This window comes from Morus notabilis, unplaced genomic scaffold (genome assembly GCF_000414095.1).
Source record: "Morus notabilis unplaced genomic scaffold, ASM41409v2 Scaffold243, whole genome shotgun sequence".
NCBI lineage: Eukaryota > Viridiplantae > Streptophyta > Magnoliopsida > Rosales > Moraceae > Morus > Morus notabilis.
In genome coordinates, this window is record NW_010359811.1 from 25,566 (window position 1) to 44,873 (window position 19,308).

The 19,308-nt window shown below is 33.1% G+C and overlaps 3 protein-coding genes across 12 annotated transcripts; 2 read left to right on the top strand and 1 right to left on the bottom strand.

The window, feature by feature from the left end:
• On the top strand, positions 1–2,056 carry LOC21400499. The gene is made up of 2 exons (XM_024163714.1): positions 1–875; positions 1,764–2,056. Exons 1-2 carry the CDS (start codon positions 321–323, stop codon positions 1,815–1,817), a joined length of 609 nt encoding a protein of 202 aa, XP_024019482.1. The 5' UTR covers positions 1–320; the 3' UTR covers positions 1,818–2,056.
• On the bottom strand, positions 760–8,776 carry LOC21400500 (bidirectional sugar transporter SWEET2). 10 transcript variants are annotated; one of them, XM_024163705.1, is made up of 8 exons: positions 8,629–8,776; positions 8,388–8,426; positions 7,340–7,376; positions 6,997–7,213; positions 6,681–6,839; positions 6,460–6,579; positions 6,241–6,371; positions 760–824 (listed from the first exon to the last, which is right to left on the bottom strand). In XM_024163705.1, exons 1-7 carry the CDS (start codon positions 8,717–8,719, stop codon positions 6,258–6,260), a joined length of 777 nt encoding a protein of 258 aa, XP_024019473.1. In that variant the 5' UTR covers positions 8,720–8,776; the 3' UTR covers positions 760–824; positions 6,241–6,257. The 10 variants fall into 10 exon arrangements, with proteins under 10 accessions (XP_024019473.1, XP_024019474.1, XP_024019472.1 ...); XM_024163706.1 differs by lacking the exon at positions 760–824 and adding an exon at positions 3,069–3,184; XM_024163704.1 differs by lacking the exon at positions 760–824 and adding an exon at positions 3,205–3,341.
• A 4,017-nt stretch (positions 8,777–12,793) lies between these two features.
• LOC21400501 lies at positions 12,794–17,305 on the top strand. The gene is made up of 5 exons (XM_010095144.2): positions 12,794–13,229; positions 14,456–14,957; positions 15,358–15,559; positions 15,890–16,402; positions 16,795–17,305. Exons 1-5 carry the CDS (start codon positions 12,794–12,796, stop codon positions 17,206–17,208), a joined length of 2,067 nt encoding a protein of 688 aa, XP_010093446.1. The 3' UTR covers positions 17,209–17,305.
• Positions 17,306–19,308: the final 2,003 nt, after the last annotated feature.

Consider the following 19,308-nt stretch of genomic DNA (forward strand, 5'->3'; position numbering starts at 1 on the left):
ATCAATGACATCTTCCAGTTGAATAACAAGTGTGAAGTGAAATCTCTGATTTCTGAACTTATTACTCCTTTTGGCGTTTAATAGCGAGCATGGGAACCCCGTGAGAAGTCTTTATTAGCTTTAATCGGTGAGAATTTTCCCAACGGCTAAAAGCATAAATAAGCCACCAATTAATGGGCCTAAACCCAATTAGGCGGTGGGCCTCACGTGAATGTCAACACCCAATAATTCCCATCAGCCCACAGTTTTATATATATTCCTTATCAACAGCTTCTCAAATTTTCCTCCTACTAACAAGAAAATAGCTTCAAGCTAATGACATGGAAGCTGTATGGAGTTTAGAAGACAAATGGAAGCTCTCAACCAAACAAGCATTACTCCTCCTCCTCTTCTCCGCCTCCGGCGTCCTTGGTCTCTGTGTTGCAATGACGGCAATGCTTCTACGACGTCTAAAGTCGCGGAAAACTACGCCGCCAAGGAAGCAACATCTGATTATTGACAGTGGGGAGGATTGGCCACCGCCAGAAGATCCAGCATGCGGGTGGGTGGCGATAAAGAGGGTGCTGATGAGCTCGCTGCGGTGGAGCCGAGCGAGCAAGTGGCGGCCTGGGGAGAGCAGCGCGATGATGAGTACTAGTGCAGGGAGCTCATGGAGCAGAGAGACGCCATTGCCATTGCTGATGGAGAAGGAGATGATGATAAGGCCGGACTTTGATGATTATGACTCGGAATCGCCTGTGTGGCAGCGGCCGATACTCATGGGGGAGAAGTGTGAGCTTCCTAGGTTTAGTGGACTTATTCTTTATGATGAGAATGGACACCTCCTGTGTGATGTTGCTCGCAAAGGAAGTTCACACAAAATTACTACAAACCAGGTACTTTATTTTTTCTTCTGACTAGTACGTTCTTTTGTATTTACGTTAGGAAGAAGAACTATATTCAAGTTATGCTAATCATTTTATGGACCTTAGCTCAAAATACTGGTTGAGCTATGTAACAAAAAAGGTAGGTAAATATACATCATACACGAGTCAATATCTAACACTATACCTGGATTAAATTGCTAGTATATCTAAAGCAAAATTATGATTTATTTGGTCTATGAATGCAAGGGTTTAATTAGCACCATATAGTGCTTAATAATATCACTCTGTATCTTTTTTTGCCAAAAATAATAATAAAAACAACAACAATAATAATAATAACAACATCATTCAGTATTTTTTTTTTCTTTTTTTTAATGAAAAAGGATAATATTAGTATTTGTTAATGAATTTAAATGCTGAAAGATGTTACGTGATGTTAAGTGTTGCATGATGCAACAATTGTAGTTAAAAGTTTTCACCTACCTATATACTGTATGTCAGTCTATCTATACTTAATTTTGCCATTTGAGAGACTCAGATTTGGCATATTCTTCTATGTACATGGTAGTAAAACTATATACTATAATATATATTTTTTACTCTTCCATAGTGATACACAATTCTTAAAATCTTTCTCATGAAGTGAACTATTATAAATAAGTTGATTTTTCTTTTCTAGTCTTACTTTTGTACGTGCATGTACAGGTTAGACTAATTTAGAGATAAACAAGAGCTTAGTGCAGATCTTGTAACGCAAATAAATTCAGATCTAAATCAGATGCCTCAAATGGGAATCGGACAGTTTTAGTTCCTCCTGAAAATTTATTCTTTTTTGTCAAGACTTTTTCTAATTAATCAAGTTTATAACTCCAAGCATTACTTTCGTTTGCCATGCAGGAAAAAAGTACAGCCACTAATGTTGTAAGGAAAACTCTGAGAGATTTGCTGTGATTGAGGAGTATTTTTTTTTCTTCTTTCTAGTGACTAGTTTGTGAGAATTAAGCAAATGTTTGTGGGGGAGTTTCAGTCGTGGAATGTGGACCAAATTTTCTTCTGCATTAAAATCCCAAATAACATTAATGCACACATGATTTATAGTTGTCACGTCTGAAGGACCATATGTTTTTGTTTCATGATTATTGATTATGCCCTAGTTAGGTGAAACCCGTCTAAGGGATCGACGGGAGATAAATAACTAACAACGAATACTATGGCTAGGTTGCCCCTAAATCACCACGTCCATTGTAGTGGACATGAAACAGGCCAACTAAACTTAATGTGATACCTCGAGTAATCTTAACCATAAATCAAACTTTTTTGCAATTGTGTTTTCTCCTAAGAAAATTTGAATTTCTGTTCGACCTAAGAATCAAACAGTAGTTTATGATCTGCACATGACTTTGTCTAATCATCACCTCTCCGACGCGCTCTGATCAATCATTGGCGACAACGACCAGAGGCAGTCGAAGATCTCGAGCATTGGGTCTCGGGCGCAGGTTCACCAAGCTCTGAGACTGACGGCAGCGCCAACTGGGAAAGAAAGTACCTAGATCTGCAAACCCGTGTTCTCTCTCTCTTCTTGATAATTAGATGCAAAATGAAGAGTATATATTGGTTTGGAATTTTGTTGGTCGATGAAACATTAAGAGTTTTAAAATTTGATTGTTTGTTAACTTTGATTCTGATTGTGGATTTTTGTGTGTGTGTGTGTGTGTGTGTGTGTGTGTGTGTGGTGAATAAGCATTCAAAACCAAGAACCAACAACACAAAACAGCAACGCTCACGAAGAGCCAAAAACAACCAAAGCAAACTGTGGATTTTTGGTAGAAGAAGCTGAATCTGATTTTCGGATTCTGTTGTTGTTTTATTATTATTATTATTATTATTGTATAGTGTCAAGAAAGAGAGAGATATTTTAGAGATGTTAGTTTTTTTATTTTATTTTATGTTTTTAAAAATATTTTAATGATTGGTAAAAAAATAATCTGGACAAATTAAGTATAAGAGTAGAAATGTCATTATGTCCCCAAAAAAGTCTAGTGTACTAATAAAGAGTTTTTTAAAACATTAAAATATCCGCATAAAATTATAAAAAAAACAAGATATTAAATTCATATTTTGATACAATACAAGTATCAAAATAAAATTTTCCAAAACATCAATGAGCTTTCTTAAGCCAAAAAAAAAAAAAAAAAAAAAAAAAAAAAAAAAAACAACGAGCATCCTCAATCTAAGAGCCTTGATATCTCAGAAATCAATGGAACCTTCTCCGCCTCCAGAACATCAGTTGTTCATCTGGGCTATCCCGTAGTCCAAACCTGCCGAGCAGCGCTGTGAGCACGTTGTTCCACCGACAAAATTACTGAACTCACTCAACCACAACTCAAAATACTCAGACCACCAAAGGTCCCACCAAATACCTTACGGAGGGCAACTGTCCTTCACATGCCGGATGTCATAAGTGACGACTGAGCTCTATGTAAAAATGACTCTTAATAAGAAACTTTTATTAGTGAAATTTCTTTCAAAAGATTTTCAATTACGTCACTTTTATAAAGAATAAAAAATAAAAAAAAAATTATTTTGTCAATTCCACTTTGTTGGGTAGATACTCTAGCAAATTTCTCTCCCATCTCCTGCCATTCTTTTGCGGACCTCTAAATAAAAAATCCAGATTTGTTTTTTAGTCTCTAATCCCAAATATATTTCTTGAGATAGGAGACAAATATATTTAAAGTGTATGAATTTAAATTTTTATTTCTTACTCTTAATTAATAATTTTTTAAATAAATAATTATATTAATTAAAAGAGTATTAATTAAGAACTAAGATGAAGTTCAACAACAACTTCTCTGTTTTTTTTTTTTTTTGGCTGAAGAAGCATCAACTCCTACCACGACAAGGTCTAGAGCATCTACTCAGAGTCAATCAAAGCGGAGTCAAACTCCTTTTAACATAAACCATGGTAGTGCCAAAAAGGGATCACACGGGAGAAAATTCCATAAAGATAAATACACATGAGATTTCTACAGATCGTTTAAAATGTATACTCAAATTATGATTCTTAATTTTGACGTTTGAAATTTAAATTTTTCGTAAGAGGACAACATTATAACAGAATCAATGATTTGAGTTTGAGTATATGAAACAAACAAATCCCTAATAATTCACTCTTAATATAGAACTCCGTCTCATTTTAGCCAATGTAGAGTTTTATAGTTTTTTTTTTGTCTTATTCCTTCATATGAAAAATATGAATGAACTTTACGAGTACATAAAAAGAGGTATTTTAACTAGAGCAATGTTAGGGACACCAACTTAAATCTTAATTTTTGTGTACCATTTGATATGACATGTGTTTTTTTATTAGTAGATGCAACTCTTTCATTAATTGATGTGATAATGTTTAAACAACCACTAATATAAAAGTAACAACTCACATATCACATCAGTTTGTATAAAAAAATTGAGATTTAAGTTAGTATTCCTTAGCATTATTCTTTTTCTTTTAACTAACCAGGCAGGAGTACTTTAACTAAAGAGACGACCTAGAAAGTAAAGTAGTATGGATGGCCAATTTATTTATTTATTTATTATTATTATTATTATTATTATTATCATTTTTTCATTTCGAAAAGAACTGACCTGAATAGAAATGAAAAATTATTAGAAGGGGCTTTAGTTTGTTCTTTTTCTCATTGTGGTGTGGAGTGGAGCCGGCCAACACAATAGGCTGCCAGAATTCCACAATCAGAAATCTCAGATTGTGATTTTCCAGGATACCAAGTGACCTTACCAAGTTCCACAAAAGGGCATACTTGATTACATAAAGAGAGATTTTATGCTAATGACCCCACTTAATTAGTGCTATTTGCTCATAAAAGATTTTCTTCCTCCAACTTCCCGCATAAAATATTTTAGTTGAAAATAAATTGGCATAAAAGATAGAGGAAGAACTACACTCTTTTATACTAACGGTTAAATTTTTTTTTTTTTCATAGCATTAAAATAAAACAAAAAAAACCCAGAATAACATTGGTTTTGGTTTTTAGAATAATGTGATGTTGTATTGACACAAAAGAAAATAATGGAACTTAGTATTATTCATGAAATACGTATAATAATAATAATAATAATAATATTATTATTATTATTATTATTATTATTATTAACAACCTATAACCTATTACTAAAGGACACCACAACCATTCCCTCGCCAAAAATTAAGCAAAAAAGCATAATAAATCATGTCTATTTTACTGGGAAAATGTAAACATACGTAAAAAATAAATCAAGTACGATTGCTACTTGCTAGGAAGATATAGAACTGTTGCCCACATGATCTCACAGAGAGTGTAACATAACTGAAGAGAAAACACGGACACTTGACTCTTCCATTGACGTTATTTTTCTTTTTTTCCAAAGGAATTTTGCCTCCCTATTAAAAGTGGTTGCTTATCAGGTTAATTCGTTTTCAAAGGAAGCTGCTCATCTTTTGACAAAGTTTCAACCTTATTTGACAGACATTTTTTTTTTATTATGCTTGGAAATGGCCCATAAATGCCGACTATCCCATAGCAATATGAAAAAACGTGAAGAACAAAAATAAATATGGCATACACACGACTTATTGTAGTTCACTTTCAAGGTCAATCTGTGTGCTAACTTTGAGTCAGAATGATAATTAGACTGCAAAAACCAAACACATTTTCTGGGATTCTACGTTTCTTAGTCAGAAGAAAACAGAGAAAAATGAGAGCTTCGAGCAAACCAAAATGAAAGGCAAGAAAATTGCTTGTTTTGTCCGTGTATTCTTCATGTTTTCTGAATCTTCTGCAATTTTGTTGCCTTTCGTTTTTGTTTGCTCCAACACATTGCTCACAAGTATTACAATGCGGAATTCATATTTCATGTTTTTCCGTTGGTCAAAGAGATTGTAGGATAGGACATGTTAGTACTGAAGTTGTGTAGATGCGGGCACATTGCAAACAAATAGGGCAAGGAAGCAAAATAAGAATCACGAAGCGGCTTGAAAGTTCAAGAACATGAATTTTCGGGACATATTTTTCACGTTTATGAGTAATCATACATGAGCAAAATAACATTTATCTTTCTTTTGCATACGATTGAAAACAATTTTGGCACATATGAATTGGGAAATGCAAATAAAAAATCACTAATTGATGAAGAGAATGGAACAATGCATGGAACAGAAGGGTCATTGCCACCTATTTAAATTGCATTCCGCGAATCGGGCTCATGAAAGAACTAACTATAAATTCAGTCCTAGATATAGCCAGGGTAACAATGAAGAATTGTCCCCAAAACAATTCATCAACAAAACAGAGTTTTTCACTTGCTTAGTTGACTTTACCTTGTTGGAAGATGTACTTATTCATAGGAAATTATCAATGGTTCTTTAGAGTCTTCTGCGGCTGAATTCTTATAGTAAAAGTACAACGCCAATTGTACAATCCCCAAAATTGTTCCTATCCCATTTGGAACCTAAAAATTAAACAAAAAGATCAATTAGACACATGGGAAAGTTAAATAAATGAAAGCACTAAATGTTGATGTGCTGAAGGAAACTTACATAGATGAAGGCATCATAATTCAAGATTCCATAAAGAAAGAAAGAGGTGCTCATTAGGAAGGTGGAAAGGGAAATATAAAATGGCATATATTCAACACTCTTTGTCTGGATCACCAAATTCTGAGGAAAAATGTTTTAAGTAATATACAAACAAATTAGCATTTTAAGATATAGAATGCCCATTAGCAGAAATGAACTAAACGATTTTGGGGTAAACTCACAATTATAAACAATGGAGAAGCGAACATTGATACGAGACAAACAGAACTCATCAATCCAACTACGTTCCGCCGAATCAGAGGATCAATTATTTGCAAGCTCCCACCCACTACTACTCCAAATATGCTAAAAACTGCCAGCAGTAATACAAGTGCACGCACCTGCCATCAATATTTAAAAGAAAACATTAAAGAAAAAACATATAAGTATTTTAGAAACCTCAAAGTCTACTATAAGAAGTATTCAACAAGAAAACATTAAAGAAAAAACATATAAGTGTTTTAGAAACCTCAAAGTCTACTATAAGAAGTATTCAACCTTTGTTGGCTTATCAGAGTAAACTATGAAGAGGATTATGTAGACTGATTGGAAAAGTGCACCGACTGAATTGACCGTCATAATCAATACATTGTCCGGAGATATGAGAGGCGTTCCATACCACAAAGTGACCAGGCAGTTCAATAGGGCATAAATGTATGGTATCCCTGAGAATTGCTCTGTTGAACGGTTTCTGACAATTCTCCTAAATGTGGGTCTGGAAGTCGAAAGAAAAGAATACATAGACCAGTGAGGAGATTAAATTCAATTCCCTCATTGTTCTCTTGCTTTCTAATGTTACAAGTCCTACTAAAGAAATTAGCTTACATAGGGTAAAACTTACACAGGTGACACAAACAGCCCGAAAGCAAAGAGGTTCCCTGCAAGAAAGACAAAGACTACCGTTAGAGCACATCAATCCAGTTGTCTTTCATAAAAACGTAAGAATATTGTCTTCAATACTTGACATTTTAACCCTGCATCTCAACTTCTGATTCATTCTGAAACTTATTAACAAAGTCAAAGCAGTTTGTAAGCACAATTTGCCCAACAGTGCATGTGAAACCATGCAAGCGACGCAAAATTAATATTAGAAGTCTAACATAAGAACTCTGGTTATGCTAATTCAGACACAGCTTATATCCATGAAGTGAAAAAAAAAAAAAAAAATGCTTCAAAGATTTCAGCTAAACTCATTATGAAAGCATCCTTGCTTTCAATTGTCGAATGCTTTAACAGCATGCTAAAAATCCACTCCTTTCATTTCACCCCAAAGCCCCTAAGATTTGGTTCAAAAGGCTTTTTTATAATCCTCTTGTGTTGATGTAAAATCAGTTAATATTTGCATTCAGAAGCATTAAGTTACCTCAAACGACTTAAGTAAAGGCTGCCTCATTTCTGACACTGAAATTCCTCAGTAAATTGGGGTTGAAAAAGCCTTAGCTTTTTTTTTTTCCCCAGTAAATTTTGAACCATCCTACCCCTTATTTGCAAAGAAAAGCAAAACAAGAAAATTCTAGCAACCAGAACTGCGTTAACACAAATCAAAGGCAAGCAACAACTCCGAGGAAATTACTGCAGGCACTGCCAACGATATATATTTCTTGTGTCTCAAGAACCTCCTTGTTCAGCTTTCAACAAAAGCTTTCTTCCTACCCAAAATGAAGTCTAAGTATTCATCAGGGGAAAAAAAAGAAACAAAAACTGAAGCAGATAGAACAAGAATCAAAATAGGTTTCTGTTGGCAATGACCAAATGGCCATTCCCAATTCTAAAAATGACAACATGGGTTCTCAATTTTGTGCACAATTTAACAAGAGTTCAACCATTAACATCATTTAAAAAAAAAAAAAAAAAAAAAAAAAAAAAACCAAGAATACGTAGAGAGAGACAGAGAGAAGAGCACCACACCGGCGACTCCAGCTGCATCCCTGCAAATTGAGAAGAGAGAGTTGGCACCCCCGAGAATCATCAAGATTCAAGGCCTTCAACGCCAGCCAAAAAAATACAGAAAAGGAAAATAAAAAACCCACCAAAAAGGAAAGAGAAAGAAAAAAGCTATATATATATAAATATATATATTCTGGGCTTTTCTTTTTGAGGAAGAAGAAACAGGTTGGTGGGTCTTTTTACCAATGATGATAGCTAGACAAAGGCAGGCCAGTTGGGGGAGTAAGGAACAACAGCTGAGGAAGAGAGACCTTTTGGGATTCAACGCAAGCATTCTTTAAGAGCAAACCAGAATTTTCGTTTTGTTTTGTTTTGTTTGTACAAAGTGATTGGTTTTACTATTACTTTTTTTTTTTTTTTTTTTTTTTTTTTTTTTTTTTTTTTACTTATCAGCAAGTTATTGTTACATTGGAGCCATAGTAATAATAATCTCAAATTCTGGTACAGAGATTCTAAGCTGGCTGATGAATATGAAGAAGTTTCCGTGGGCCCATCACGGTTGACGTGTTAAAAAACACACGCTATAAAATAATAAATTCTGCGTTTTTGGCTCATAAATCATTACGTGTAGTCGTTATCACTTTTTTATTTTTATTTTTATTTTTTTTAGACCAGCTAATATCATCAACTTCCTATTTTGATTATTATTAGAGAGTTTCTCTTATAGATTCTTAAAAAAAATTTGTGTAAAAAAACCCGACTTGTAGACAGAGAAAGTTAGAGAGGGTATGAAAGCAAATAGACAAAGAAGGTTTTGGGGTCTGTGGTCCGGCTTTTGTTAGGCTGCCGACTTCTGAAGTTTGTCTGGAGGTCACATGAGTCACCGGAGTTAAGTTTGTGCCGATAAAAGTGTAAGCAATAACCAAAATATAGTCGTTTAAGGAGAAAATGTCAACATTCTTCTACCTTGGATCTGGGATGAGACTCTGATACTAATTTTCACGGCCATATGGCGCAAATACTCCTCGAGTCAAGGCCAACCTTCCTCACAATCAAGCCATCTTGCAGGCCTATGAATTCTTTCTTGCACACATGTATCCCAATCCACGCCTACGAGCATCGTTCATAACCTACTCTCGGATACAAGCAGCATGGCTGCATCCTCGTGCTGAGACCTATGCACCTCCAACACTGATTAATAAATAGGAACTTGAGAGAATTGAATGATTAATTAACTAACAAAAGTATTCTACATATTGTTTTAAAACAATCTTCTAATCTATACCTAGGATGTTACAAATTGTTTATCATTTCTTATTTATCGCCTTGATTATCTGATGATTAATTATTAGCCACAATTAATATGAATCATCGTCTTCTTATTCAAAATTTACACGCTGTTATTTTTTTTAAGTGTGTGATCATTATCTTATTTTTATTTTTATTTTTAATACCATGTTGGTCATTTTTAGTCATATAAGAAACTAGGAATAAGAAAGTAGACGTACTAAGAAACCCAGTGGAGAACATTGCATCTGATATATGGATATGCAATATGCATGGTATATTTTGTAATAATTTTTTAATGTCACAATTGCTTGACAATACATTATTTTTTCTAAAAATTATACTTTATCCGCACAAAGAAAACCCTCTATGTTCCCACAAAGAAGAAACTATTAAATAAAAGTTGGTGCAAACCAATTACCCAATTTATTTATTGATTTTCGTTCTGGCTCAAGATGTTCACAATCTCTCAACGGGAAATCCACTAAAGGTGACAACCTAGCTAATTGAATCTTTTTGAGCTTTCCTGGTTCTGTCCTCCCACGCTTTTGAAACTTTGGTAAAAAACATTGGTAGTAATTACACGGATTAATTAGACCATATCCTGACCTATCAAAATCCACCGCTTTTTTTATTTATTTTTATTTTATTTTTTTACTTGGAACTTATTGTAGACACTCACATACCCAAAAATATCAGCATTAACCTAACTCTAGGGCTGTTTAAAAAAACTGTCAAATGGCAAAAACAGTTTAATCTAAATCAAACCGAACTAAATCGTTAATTATTTTTAAATTATTAGACAATTTGGTCACTTTTTTAATCTAATTTTTTTAGATGGTGTAGTTTGTGGACTGTGGTTTGGACTCCTTAAACAGCTCAAACAGCCTAATAATTCACTTAAAAATATACATATATAATTTTTATTTTTAAAAATATTTTCTATTTATTTTAGTTTTTATTGGTCATAATAAAAGTTCTAAACTTATAAATACACCCTATCATATTTTTGTTGGTTTGAAAGGTGAACTTTTAGACCTTTGCTATTTTTAAATTATATTGTAAACTTGAATCTTATTTTTATTTTCATGGATTAATGATTTTATAATTTTTATGAATTACTGAAAACCTTTTTAGCCTTAAGCTCAAACTGCTTATGAGTGATTTGGTTTAATTTGGTTTTTATCAAAATTATCAAACCGTCCAAATTGCCTCAAAGAAAAAATTATTTTTGGTTTGGTTGGTAGACTCTAAAAAAAAACCACTCAAAACGACGGCGAACACCCCTAACTAACTCAATAAAAATTAGATATTGTTCATTTCACCGATTTGAGTAGAATTTAAGTTTTGTTACAGTAAAAAACTTTCAAAAATAGTCACATCTAACTTTTTTATTACAGTAAAAAATTTTCACATAAAATTACATCTCAACTCGAATCAACGAAGCGAATTAAACAGACCTTAACGAGTTAATGATTGAATATTAAAATGTAAGCTAAAAAATAATTTTTTAATAAAAGAGGGAATTTGACTTTTCACTTTATAAAAGCGTGAGGTGTAATCACCGTTAGATTATACCTAGAAGCACTCTCCCTCTAGGATTCAAACACCATATTTTTCATCTATCAAACTAGTTAGGCCCACGCCCAATGCCACTATAAGCTACCAATTTTGTCGGTCTCTGCTTTTTGCTCTTTCTTGGATTTTTTTTTTCCCCCCCTCTAAAGCCTATGGTTTTCAAATATTCCATCCACAAAATCTAAGTTGCTGGGGGTCCCAACAACTAGACGTGTATAAAACGCTCTCATGACATAGTTAGGAGATTGCAATCTATTTCGTAAAGAATAAGGTAGAGATAAAACATACAATACTATTGCCAGCACGTCTATGGTTTGAAAATCTTGTTCATTCTTAGACCATTGTAAAATAATTTACTATGGTCCCGGAATGTTCATACTAATTTACAATAGAGTACTGACCACATTGTAAAATTTAGAATTTTTTTTTTTTTTTAGATAGGATAAGAAAAAGAAATGTGATAGGTGCACAGTTCTCAATCGTTCGATTTTCTTTTAAGTTAATAAACTTTTTTAAATTTAACACAATTGTAGTGTAATCTAACACTTTAAATTATGAATTGAAAAATATCTTTTTTATGCCCTATAACATAATTGTCATTTAATTTGTGCATAAAATTAAGGCCCGTCTCTAAAGGTGTGAAGTTTATTGAGAAAATTATAGAATTTACTCTTAAGAGTGTATGAGTTCGGATCTTTATTTATTATTATTGATAAATATATTTTTATTAGTGTAATTATTGGATTAAAAAAATTATGAATTAAAAATAAAGAATAAAAATTTTGACTCATACACTTTTAACGAGTATTTATCAAGATTACCTAAAATAATTTCATTGAGAAAAGGGGAAACTCAAGACTAAAAACGCACTAACAACATTACCGTGTTATTTAATATTTTATTGATCAATATTCTTTGTCGTTTTTTTCCCTTTTTTATGTAGTATTTTATGGTTATAAATATACTGCTTCGTAACATATAATTATATGTGCGAGTGTATATATATATATATATATGTACACACATTATACGTACACGTTCTTATTATTGTATAAATCCAACCACACGTTTTAGATGCAATATTAATTGTGGACCGGAAGAAAATATGTCTTACCATGCTCACGGCCTCAGATAAGTCCTGCCTACCAAAATTATACAGCTATTTAATATAACGTATTTAATAACGTTTTCTTTAGTTCTCACAAAAAATAATAATAATAATAATAATAATAATGTTTTTTTTTTTTTTGGGTAGAATTGTTGAAAGGTTTTCAATAACATTGGCAGCTGATCTAAGACGCCCACTTATATATGAATTTAGCCCATTGAATGCATGCCCTATCCTGTCTTCTGACCCCTTTAAATTACCTATTATTTTTCATTATTTCTTTCCCCATCGTCTTTTCGTTTCTTCTCTGTCTTCCTTCTGCAATATTCTTGATTCCTACTCTTTGAATAACTCAACAAATTCCAGTACCCCAATAATATTCTCACCATTTCTGTCCCTCTGACGTTGTTCAACTCACAGCAGGGAAGTAACAAAATGGAACTGGAGTTGGAGCAACCAATAACAAGATCTGATCATAGTTCTAGTATAATTAGTACGAGTACTAAAAATGCTCCAAAGATCACAAGCAAAATAACTAGTACCACTACTAATCATGTGAGGATCAATTACAAAGTTAGACAAATATCCTCCAAAACATCAAGCTCTTCTTCTAATTATTCGCAATCATCGTATAACTCGAATGGCCTTTGCAACCGTTCAGATTCCTTCAGATCGCTTGAAATGGACGTCCCGAAAAGTTGTGAAGATCAGGTGAGATTGTCTTGGCTTCGCTCTCAAATCATTGGTGGGAACGTTGAATATGACTCTCCCTTCGGAAAGCGAAGACTCACTTATGCTGATCACACCGCTTCTGGCCGGTCCCTTCTCTATATTGAGAACTTCATCATCGACAATGTTCTTCCTTTCTATGGTACGTGTAATTAATTATTGTGTTATTTAATGCTTTATTTTCATCATTTAATGCATTGTCATCATTTCATATATATACCAAAAAAAGAAAAAAAAGGGTATGAGTTGGAAGATTACATTTTGGAGACGCCATGTTTGGACCACAAGATAAGTGTTATTGGGCGCGTTTGGAACTCGTTCTAAAATGATTTTATTTTTTTGTATGAAAATGAAAATGAAAACGTTTTCAATCTCAGACAGAAATCATTTTTAAAAATGCGTTTGGTAGTTTTATCAAGAGATTATTTTCAGTGTAAAAAACCCATTAATGTCTATCTTTCTCTTTCATTTTACACTAAATTAAAAAATCGTTATCATTTCCGTTTTTGTCTTTATTGTGCCAAACACCGTTTTGAAAACGTTTTCATTTTTTCTTTCTCAAAAAACATGAAAAATAAAAACAAAATTAATTTCAAACCCGACCAATATTATTTATAATTAGACACGTTCAAAAAGGTAGATATTACCGTTTTTGAGTAACAGTGGTTGTTTTAATGAGGCAAGAGTACAGCTATATATATTTTAAAAGCAAGTGGTGATCGTGTTGTCAACTTGTTAAAATTACCAAGTTAAAATATTAAATCATCATCTGTCCTTATATATATATATATATATATATATATAGCAATTTATTATCATATTTCATTATTATCATGTTGGAATAAGTTTGGAAGAATTCGACTCAAACTCCATAATATTGAATGCTTAAGTAGAGCAACATTTGAGTAACATAGAGAATTTGAGATTTAAATGAAATGATTTGTTTAACTTGCACGAACTAAGCTGACCATAGATATATATTCCTTATACTTGCTATATACGTAGTTGACCAAATTGACCTAAAGACATAATTCTAAGCATAAAATAATGGACCAAAAATATGTATATATATATATATATATATATATTATATACAAGAGGACAGATGCTGCCAACATCATTTCAACTCTGTTTTTATAAAAAGGCCAATGTTTCATAACCTACCCTACTAGTAAAACAAAGAGTGCTCATATAGCTATATTCGTCAGTTAAACTATTTTACTTTTTTTTTTTTTTAATATAATGTAATGCTCTGACGGTTAAAAATTATGTTTTACTGGTGGGTATTGTTCAATACCCTATAAACGCGGAATTCTCCTCCAAGGGGGAAAAACAAAACATAATTTTTTCCTCATGTTAAAAATGCAGGAAATACGCACACGTGCGACAGTCACGTAGGGCATCGAACGACAAAAATGGTGCATGAAGCAGCCGACTACATAAAGAAATGCTTAGGAGGTGGACAAGACGATGCCCTCTTCTTCTGCGGCTCGGGCACAACTGCAGCCATAAAGAGGCTGCAAGAGGTGATGGGAATTGCCGTACCATCTATCTTAAGAGAGAGGGCGATGAAGATCCTAAGCAATGAAGAAAAATGGGTCGTTTTCGTCGGGCCTTTTGAACACCATTCAAACCTTCTTTCATGGAGGCAAAGCTTGGCTGAAGTAGTTGAGATTGGTTTAGATGAAAATGGGTTATTGGATATGGAAGCTTTAAGGCTAAAGCTGGAATCTTACAAGTATGCACATAGGCCTATTTTGGGCTCTTTCTCTGCTTCCAGTAATGTGACTGGGATCAACTCAGATACTAAAGCAATAGCACAACTTCTCCACCAATATGGAGGTTTTGCCTGTTTTGACTTTGCAGCATGGTAGGGCTTAAGATATATATTTGCTCAAGTTATACGTACATTTAGAGGAAATGAAAATTGCAAACATGCTGTTATATATATATATATATATATAGCTGTCCCATCTAGTGATAGATAATTATGGGCACCTACATATAAATAGAAAACCACCATTTATATTCATTATCTTCTCTCATATTTTATCCAAATGTTACATTTTACCCTTGAGTTTTTAAAAATTGTGGCAGAATAAAGCATTCCTGAAAATATAATATAAAACGCAACATTTCACTAAAACATATTGGAAGTTTCCCTCATGGATTTGCTGAGTTGGTTATGTCATGCATTTGTTCTTGATTATTTAGGTGTTTATATTTTTATTTCCTAAATGACATTGAATTTTCGTTGTCTGTACTATCAGTGGTCCTTACTTGGAGATTGACATGAGATCAGGAAAGATGGACGGCTATGATGCTGTTTTTCTCAGTCCACACAAGTTTCTTGGGGGTCCTGGAACCCCAGGCATAGTTTTGATGAGCAAGGCTCTTTACCGGTTGAGATCCTCTGCCCCATCAACCTGTGGAGGTGGAACTGTTGCTTATGTAAATGGCTTCAGTGAAAAGGTAAAAAAGAAACAATTAAAGCCCTCCTATTTTGAGAATAATTATCCATGTTTTCCCCTCATTAATTTATTGGTAATATCACATTTGTTTTCTCTACAGTTTTTAATTTATAAAAAGGAAAGTAATTCAAACCACAAAATAACTCCAATTACATGAGTATATGAAAAAAAAATGACATGTAAGAATCAACAATGTTACACGTACATATGATAAAAGTTACGTCTGACTGGTCAGGGTGTCAGATTTAAGACTTTACCTATAATTATATCCTACGACAGAATTTCAAGATTTAAATTAAAAGTTCTTAAATTTACTATTTCATGGATGCAGGATACATTGTATTATGAGGACATTGAAGAGAGGGAAAATGCTGGCACCCCTCAAATAATCCAGACAATAAGAGCAGCATTGGCTTTTTGGGTCAAAGAATACGTGGGCTATGAGGTGATAGAAAGACAAGAAAATATCTACATACAAAAGGCAATAAAAAGGCTTCTCCCAAACAAGAGCATACAAGTTTTAGGAAATACAAGTGCTAAACGACAAGCAATTTTGTCGTTCCTCATTTATTCCACATCAAATTCCTACTCAAGAGATCTAAAAAATTGTTGTGATGACAATTATAGAACAAATAATGAGAATGAGGAAGAAGGGCTATACATGTGGAGAGAGACTGGCAACAGCAGAGATAAGCCTCTTCATGGACCTTTTGTTGCAGCCTTGCTCAATGACCTGTTTGGCATCCAGGCTAGAGGTGGGTGCGCCTGTGCCGGACCATATGGTCATGCCCTGCTCAAAGTTGATGAGCCTCATTCACATGCCTACAGATCTGCAATTAAAAAGGTGAATGGTTTTTTTTTTTTTTATTATTTTATCAATACTCTTAAATCTCATAAAGAAATATAAAAGCAAATTTAAATATTTTTTTCGGCATTTGGCGCGTTTGTTCCCTAAACTATTTACAATTAACAACTTATCGTCTAAACTTTTAATTCGTAAAAATTATTTCTTCAATTTAATAACGTATGTTGTATTATAAAGTGCCCCAAATTGAGATGACTATTCAATTTTGAATGGTAATTACACCCTCGTACATGTTACATGATCTCATTTATAGAAAAAGATTGAAATTTCGGACTGCGATACGTGTACAAGGGTGTCTTCTTGAAAATTTTGGTGTCATTCATTGTTTTGGGCACTCCGTAATATTTTTATTTTTTATTTTTTATGGATAGGGCTTTCTGGGAGTAAAACCTGGATGGACAAGGATAAGTTTTCCCTACTACATGGCCAACGATGAATTCGAGTTCATTTTGGCTGCATTGGAATTCATAGCTACCTATGGACAGAGATTCCTCACTCTGTATGACTTCAGCTTGAGAACAGGTGGCTGGACTGCCAGAAAGAAGGCACTTTTATGCCTTGTCAAGAAGAATAATTCCAATAATAATGTAAAAGCAATGAAGACAGAAAATGAAGTGTTCAAACAAAGCAACAATGCAGAGACTAAACACAATGGAATAATGGTCAACAAGTTTGCAATGTTCTTGGAGACTGCCAAGGACATTGCTCATCTTCTGCCCAAGTTCCCTCCACAACGTAGGCTTCAAGAAGAAATAGACCTCAATTTCTTACACTTCAGAGTCTAAACATCCTAGACCTCAATTTCTTACACTTCAGACTCTAAATATCCTATTCTTTTATGTATAGATCGATATAATAAAGGTTATAGTCATTGTTTTTCATCTCCAACATGTTCTTAATGAGTAATGTACGTAACATATTTTTTTATTCATAAAGTTTGTAGCAGTGCTTGTTAGAGTATCTCCAATGCAGAGTCAATTATTGTGTCAATATTAAAATTTAGTAATAATTAAATAGGAAAAAATTACTTTAAATTCAGTTTTTTTTTTTTTTTTTTTTTTTTTGGGGGGGGGGGGGGGCGCTAAATTGACATATTTCATACACCAGTCAAATTAGCAGCCAACCATGACATATGATAAAATTTGATATTTCTTTATTATTGGTTGATGTATTTTTCTTTTTATTTTAAGATTATAATCTTATATATTTTCCTTTATAAGTTTCAAAGACTTAATAACTATGACAAAAGTAGATAATAGCATTATACATGGATGAGTTTTTACGCTTCTGTGGTGATAATGTTATCCAATCTCATTAATTACTTTTTTGTTAACCATCAAATTTATTACAACTTAATATTTTATAGTTAAAATAATAATGTTCATTGAGGAGTAAATATTTAAGTAGCAATTAAAACCACACTACTGTATATTGGAGTACAAAATATATAGAATATAATATTTAGTTTGAAATTTATAATATTAGATATTGACATTGACGTGTATGGTCTTACAAGTTTACTCTCTTCTTTTTCCTGCCACTTTTAGGAATTTTTAGTATGGATCACCCAAAGTGTGTTGTGGTCCATTTAGGCACGGCACATCCATCGTGGGCTGGGTTATTTGGTCAAGTTAATAAGAAGAGTATAGAGAAAATTACCCTCCAGAGTTTATGAGTTTTAGGGTGCCTACTTTTACATGTTTGAGTTAGGGTGACTCAACAGGGAAGACTCAACGGCAAAAAGTCGGCCATCGTGTCATGAAGTAGGTAATTGAATCTAAGAGGAGCTGTCATGAATGGAGTATAACTACCGACCACAAAACTAAATATGAAGATCTCTAAAAGAAGCGTTATACTATCAGGATCGAGACCCTTATGCCATAGACGCACTGGAAACATCTCGCATCATATCGCACCCCAAAACTTCCATCTCAAGCAGCAAGCACCCCATACATCATCCCTCCCAGATCCGTCCACTACGACCACCACCGTTTCAACTAGCCAGAGGCGACGTCAAGACTCCAGCCTTAAGAAGAAAATTAAAACGAGAAACCCTAGCCGCCTCTAAAAACACGAGAGGAAGAGAAATTAACTAATATATATTGAATTGCTATAATTTAGAAAAACATAGTTATATTAGATAAAAAAATTAAACCGATAAAGGAAATGTCCCCTAATAGAAAGTCTCTGGCCCCGGACCGCCTCTTTTGAAGCGGGAATGGGATGAGGACTAAGGTTATGTTTGATATTGCTTTTGAACCAGCCAAAATCACTTTTTTAATAAGTTGGGGCTCTTTTTGTGTTTTGTAAAAAAGTAAAAGAGTAATTACGGAAGAATTTGTAGTGCCCAGAAAGCAGAAATCAGAATATATATATATATTTTTGTGTGCTTAGGTTGGGTGATCAAAAACTTTTTGAAATGTGAGCTTTACGTCTATTGTTCTAGCCACGTACAGTAAATACGTTATATATAAAATGAGGTCACGAGTTTTTGATAATGAAATGTATATTTTGTCCCTATTATGATAAATTAGATTATATATGTTGATTACTCATTAATGCTCATTTTTGTTGTAACTATATATTGTGAATAAAAAAATAAAAAAATATTAATTATTATAAATTTAATGTTTCCAAACTCATGAAGAAATTGTGTGTGTGTTTTTTTTTTTTTTTTTTTTTTTAAAGTTAAACAAGTATTTCTTAATAACAAACAAAATTATACATATTTAAATTTCATATCATATCTATTTTGGTTATCTTAACTACCCATAACAATTAAACCTCACAATTTACTAAACAGTATTATACTTCTTTTGGAACCAACAACACTTGTATAATTACAGTTATCAAACACTGAGCTGTTTTTTATAACAGTTGTTTTT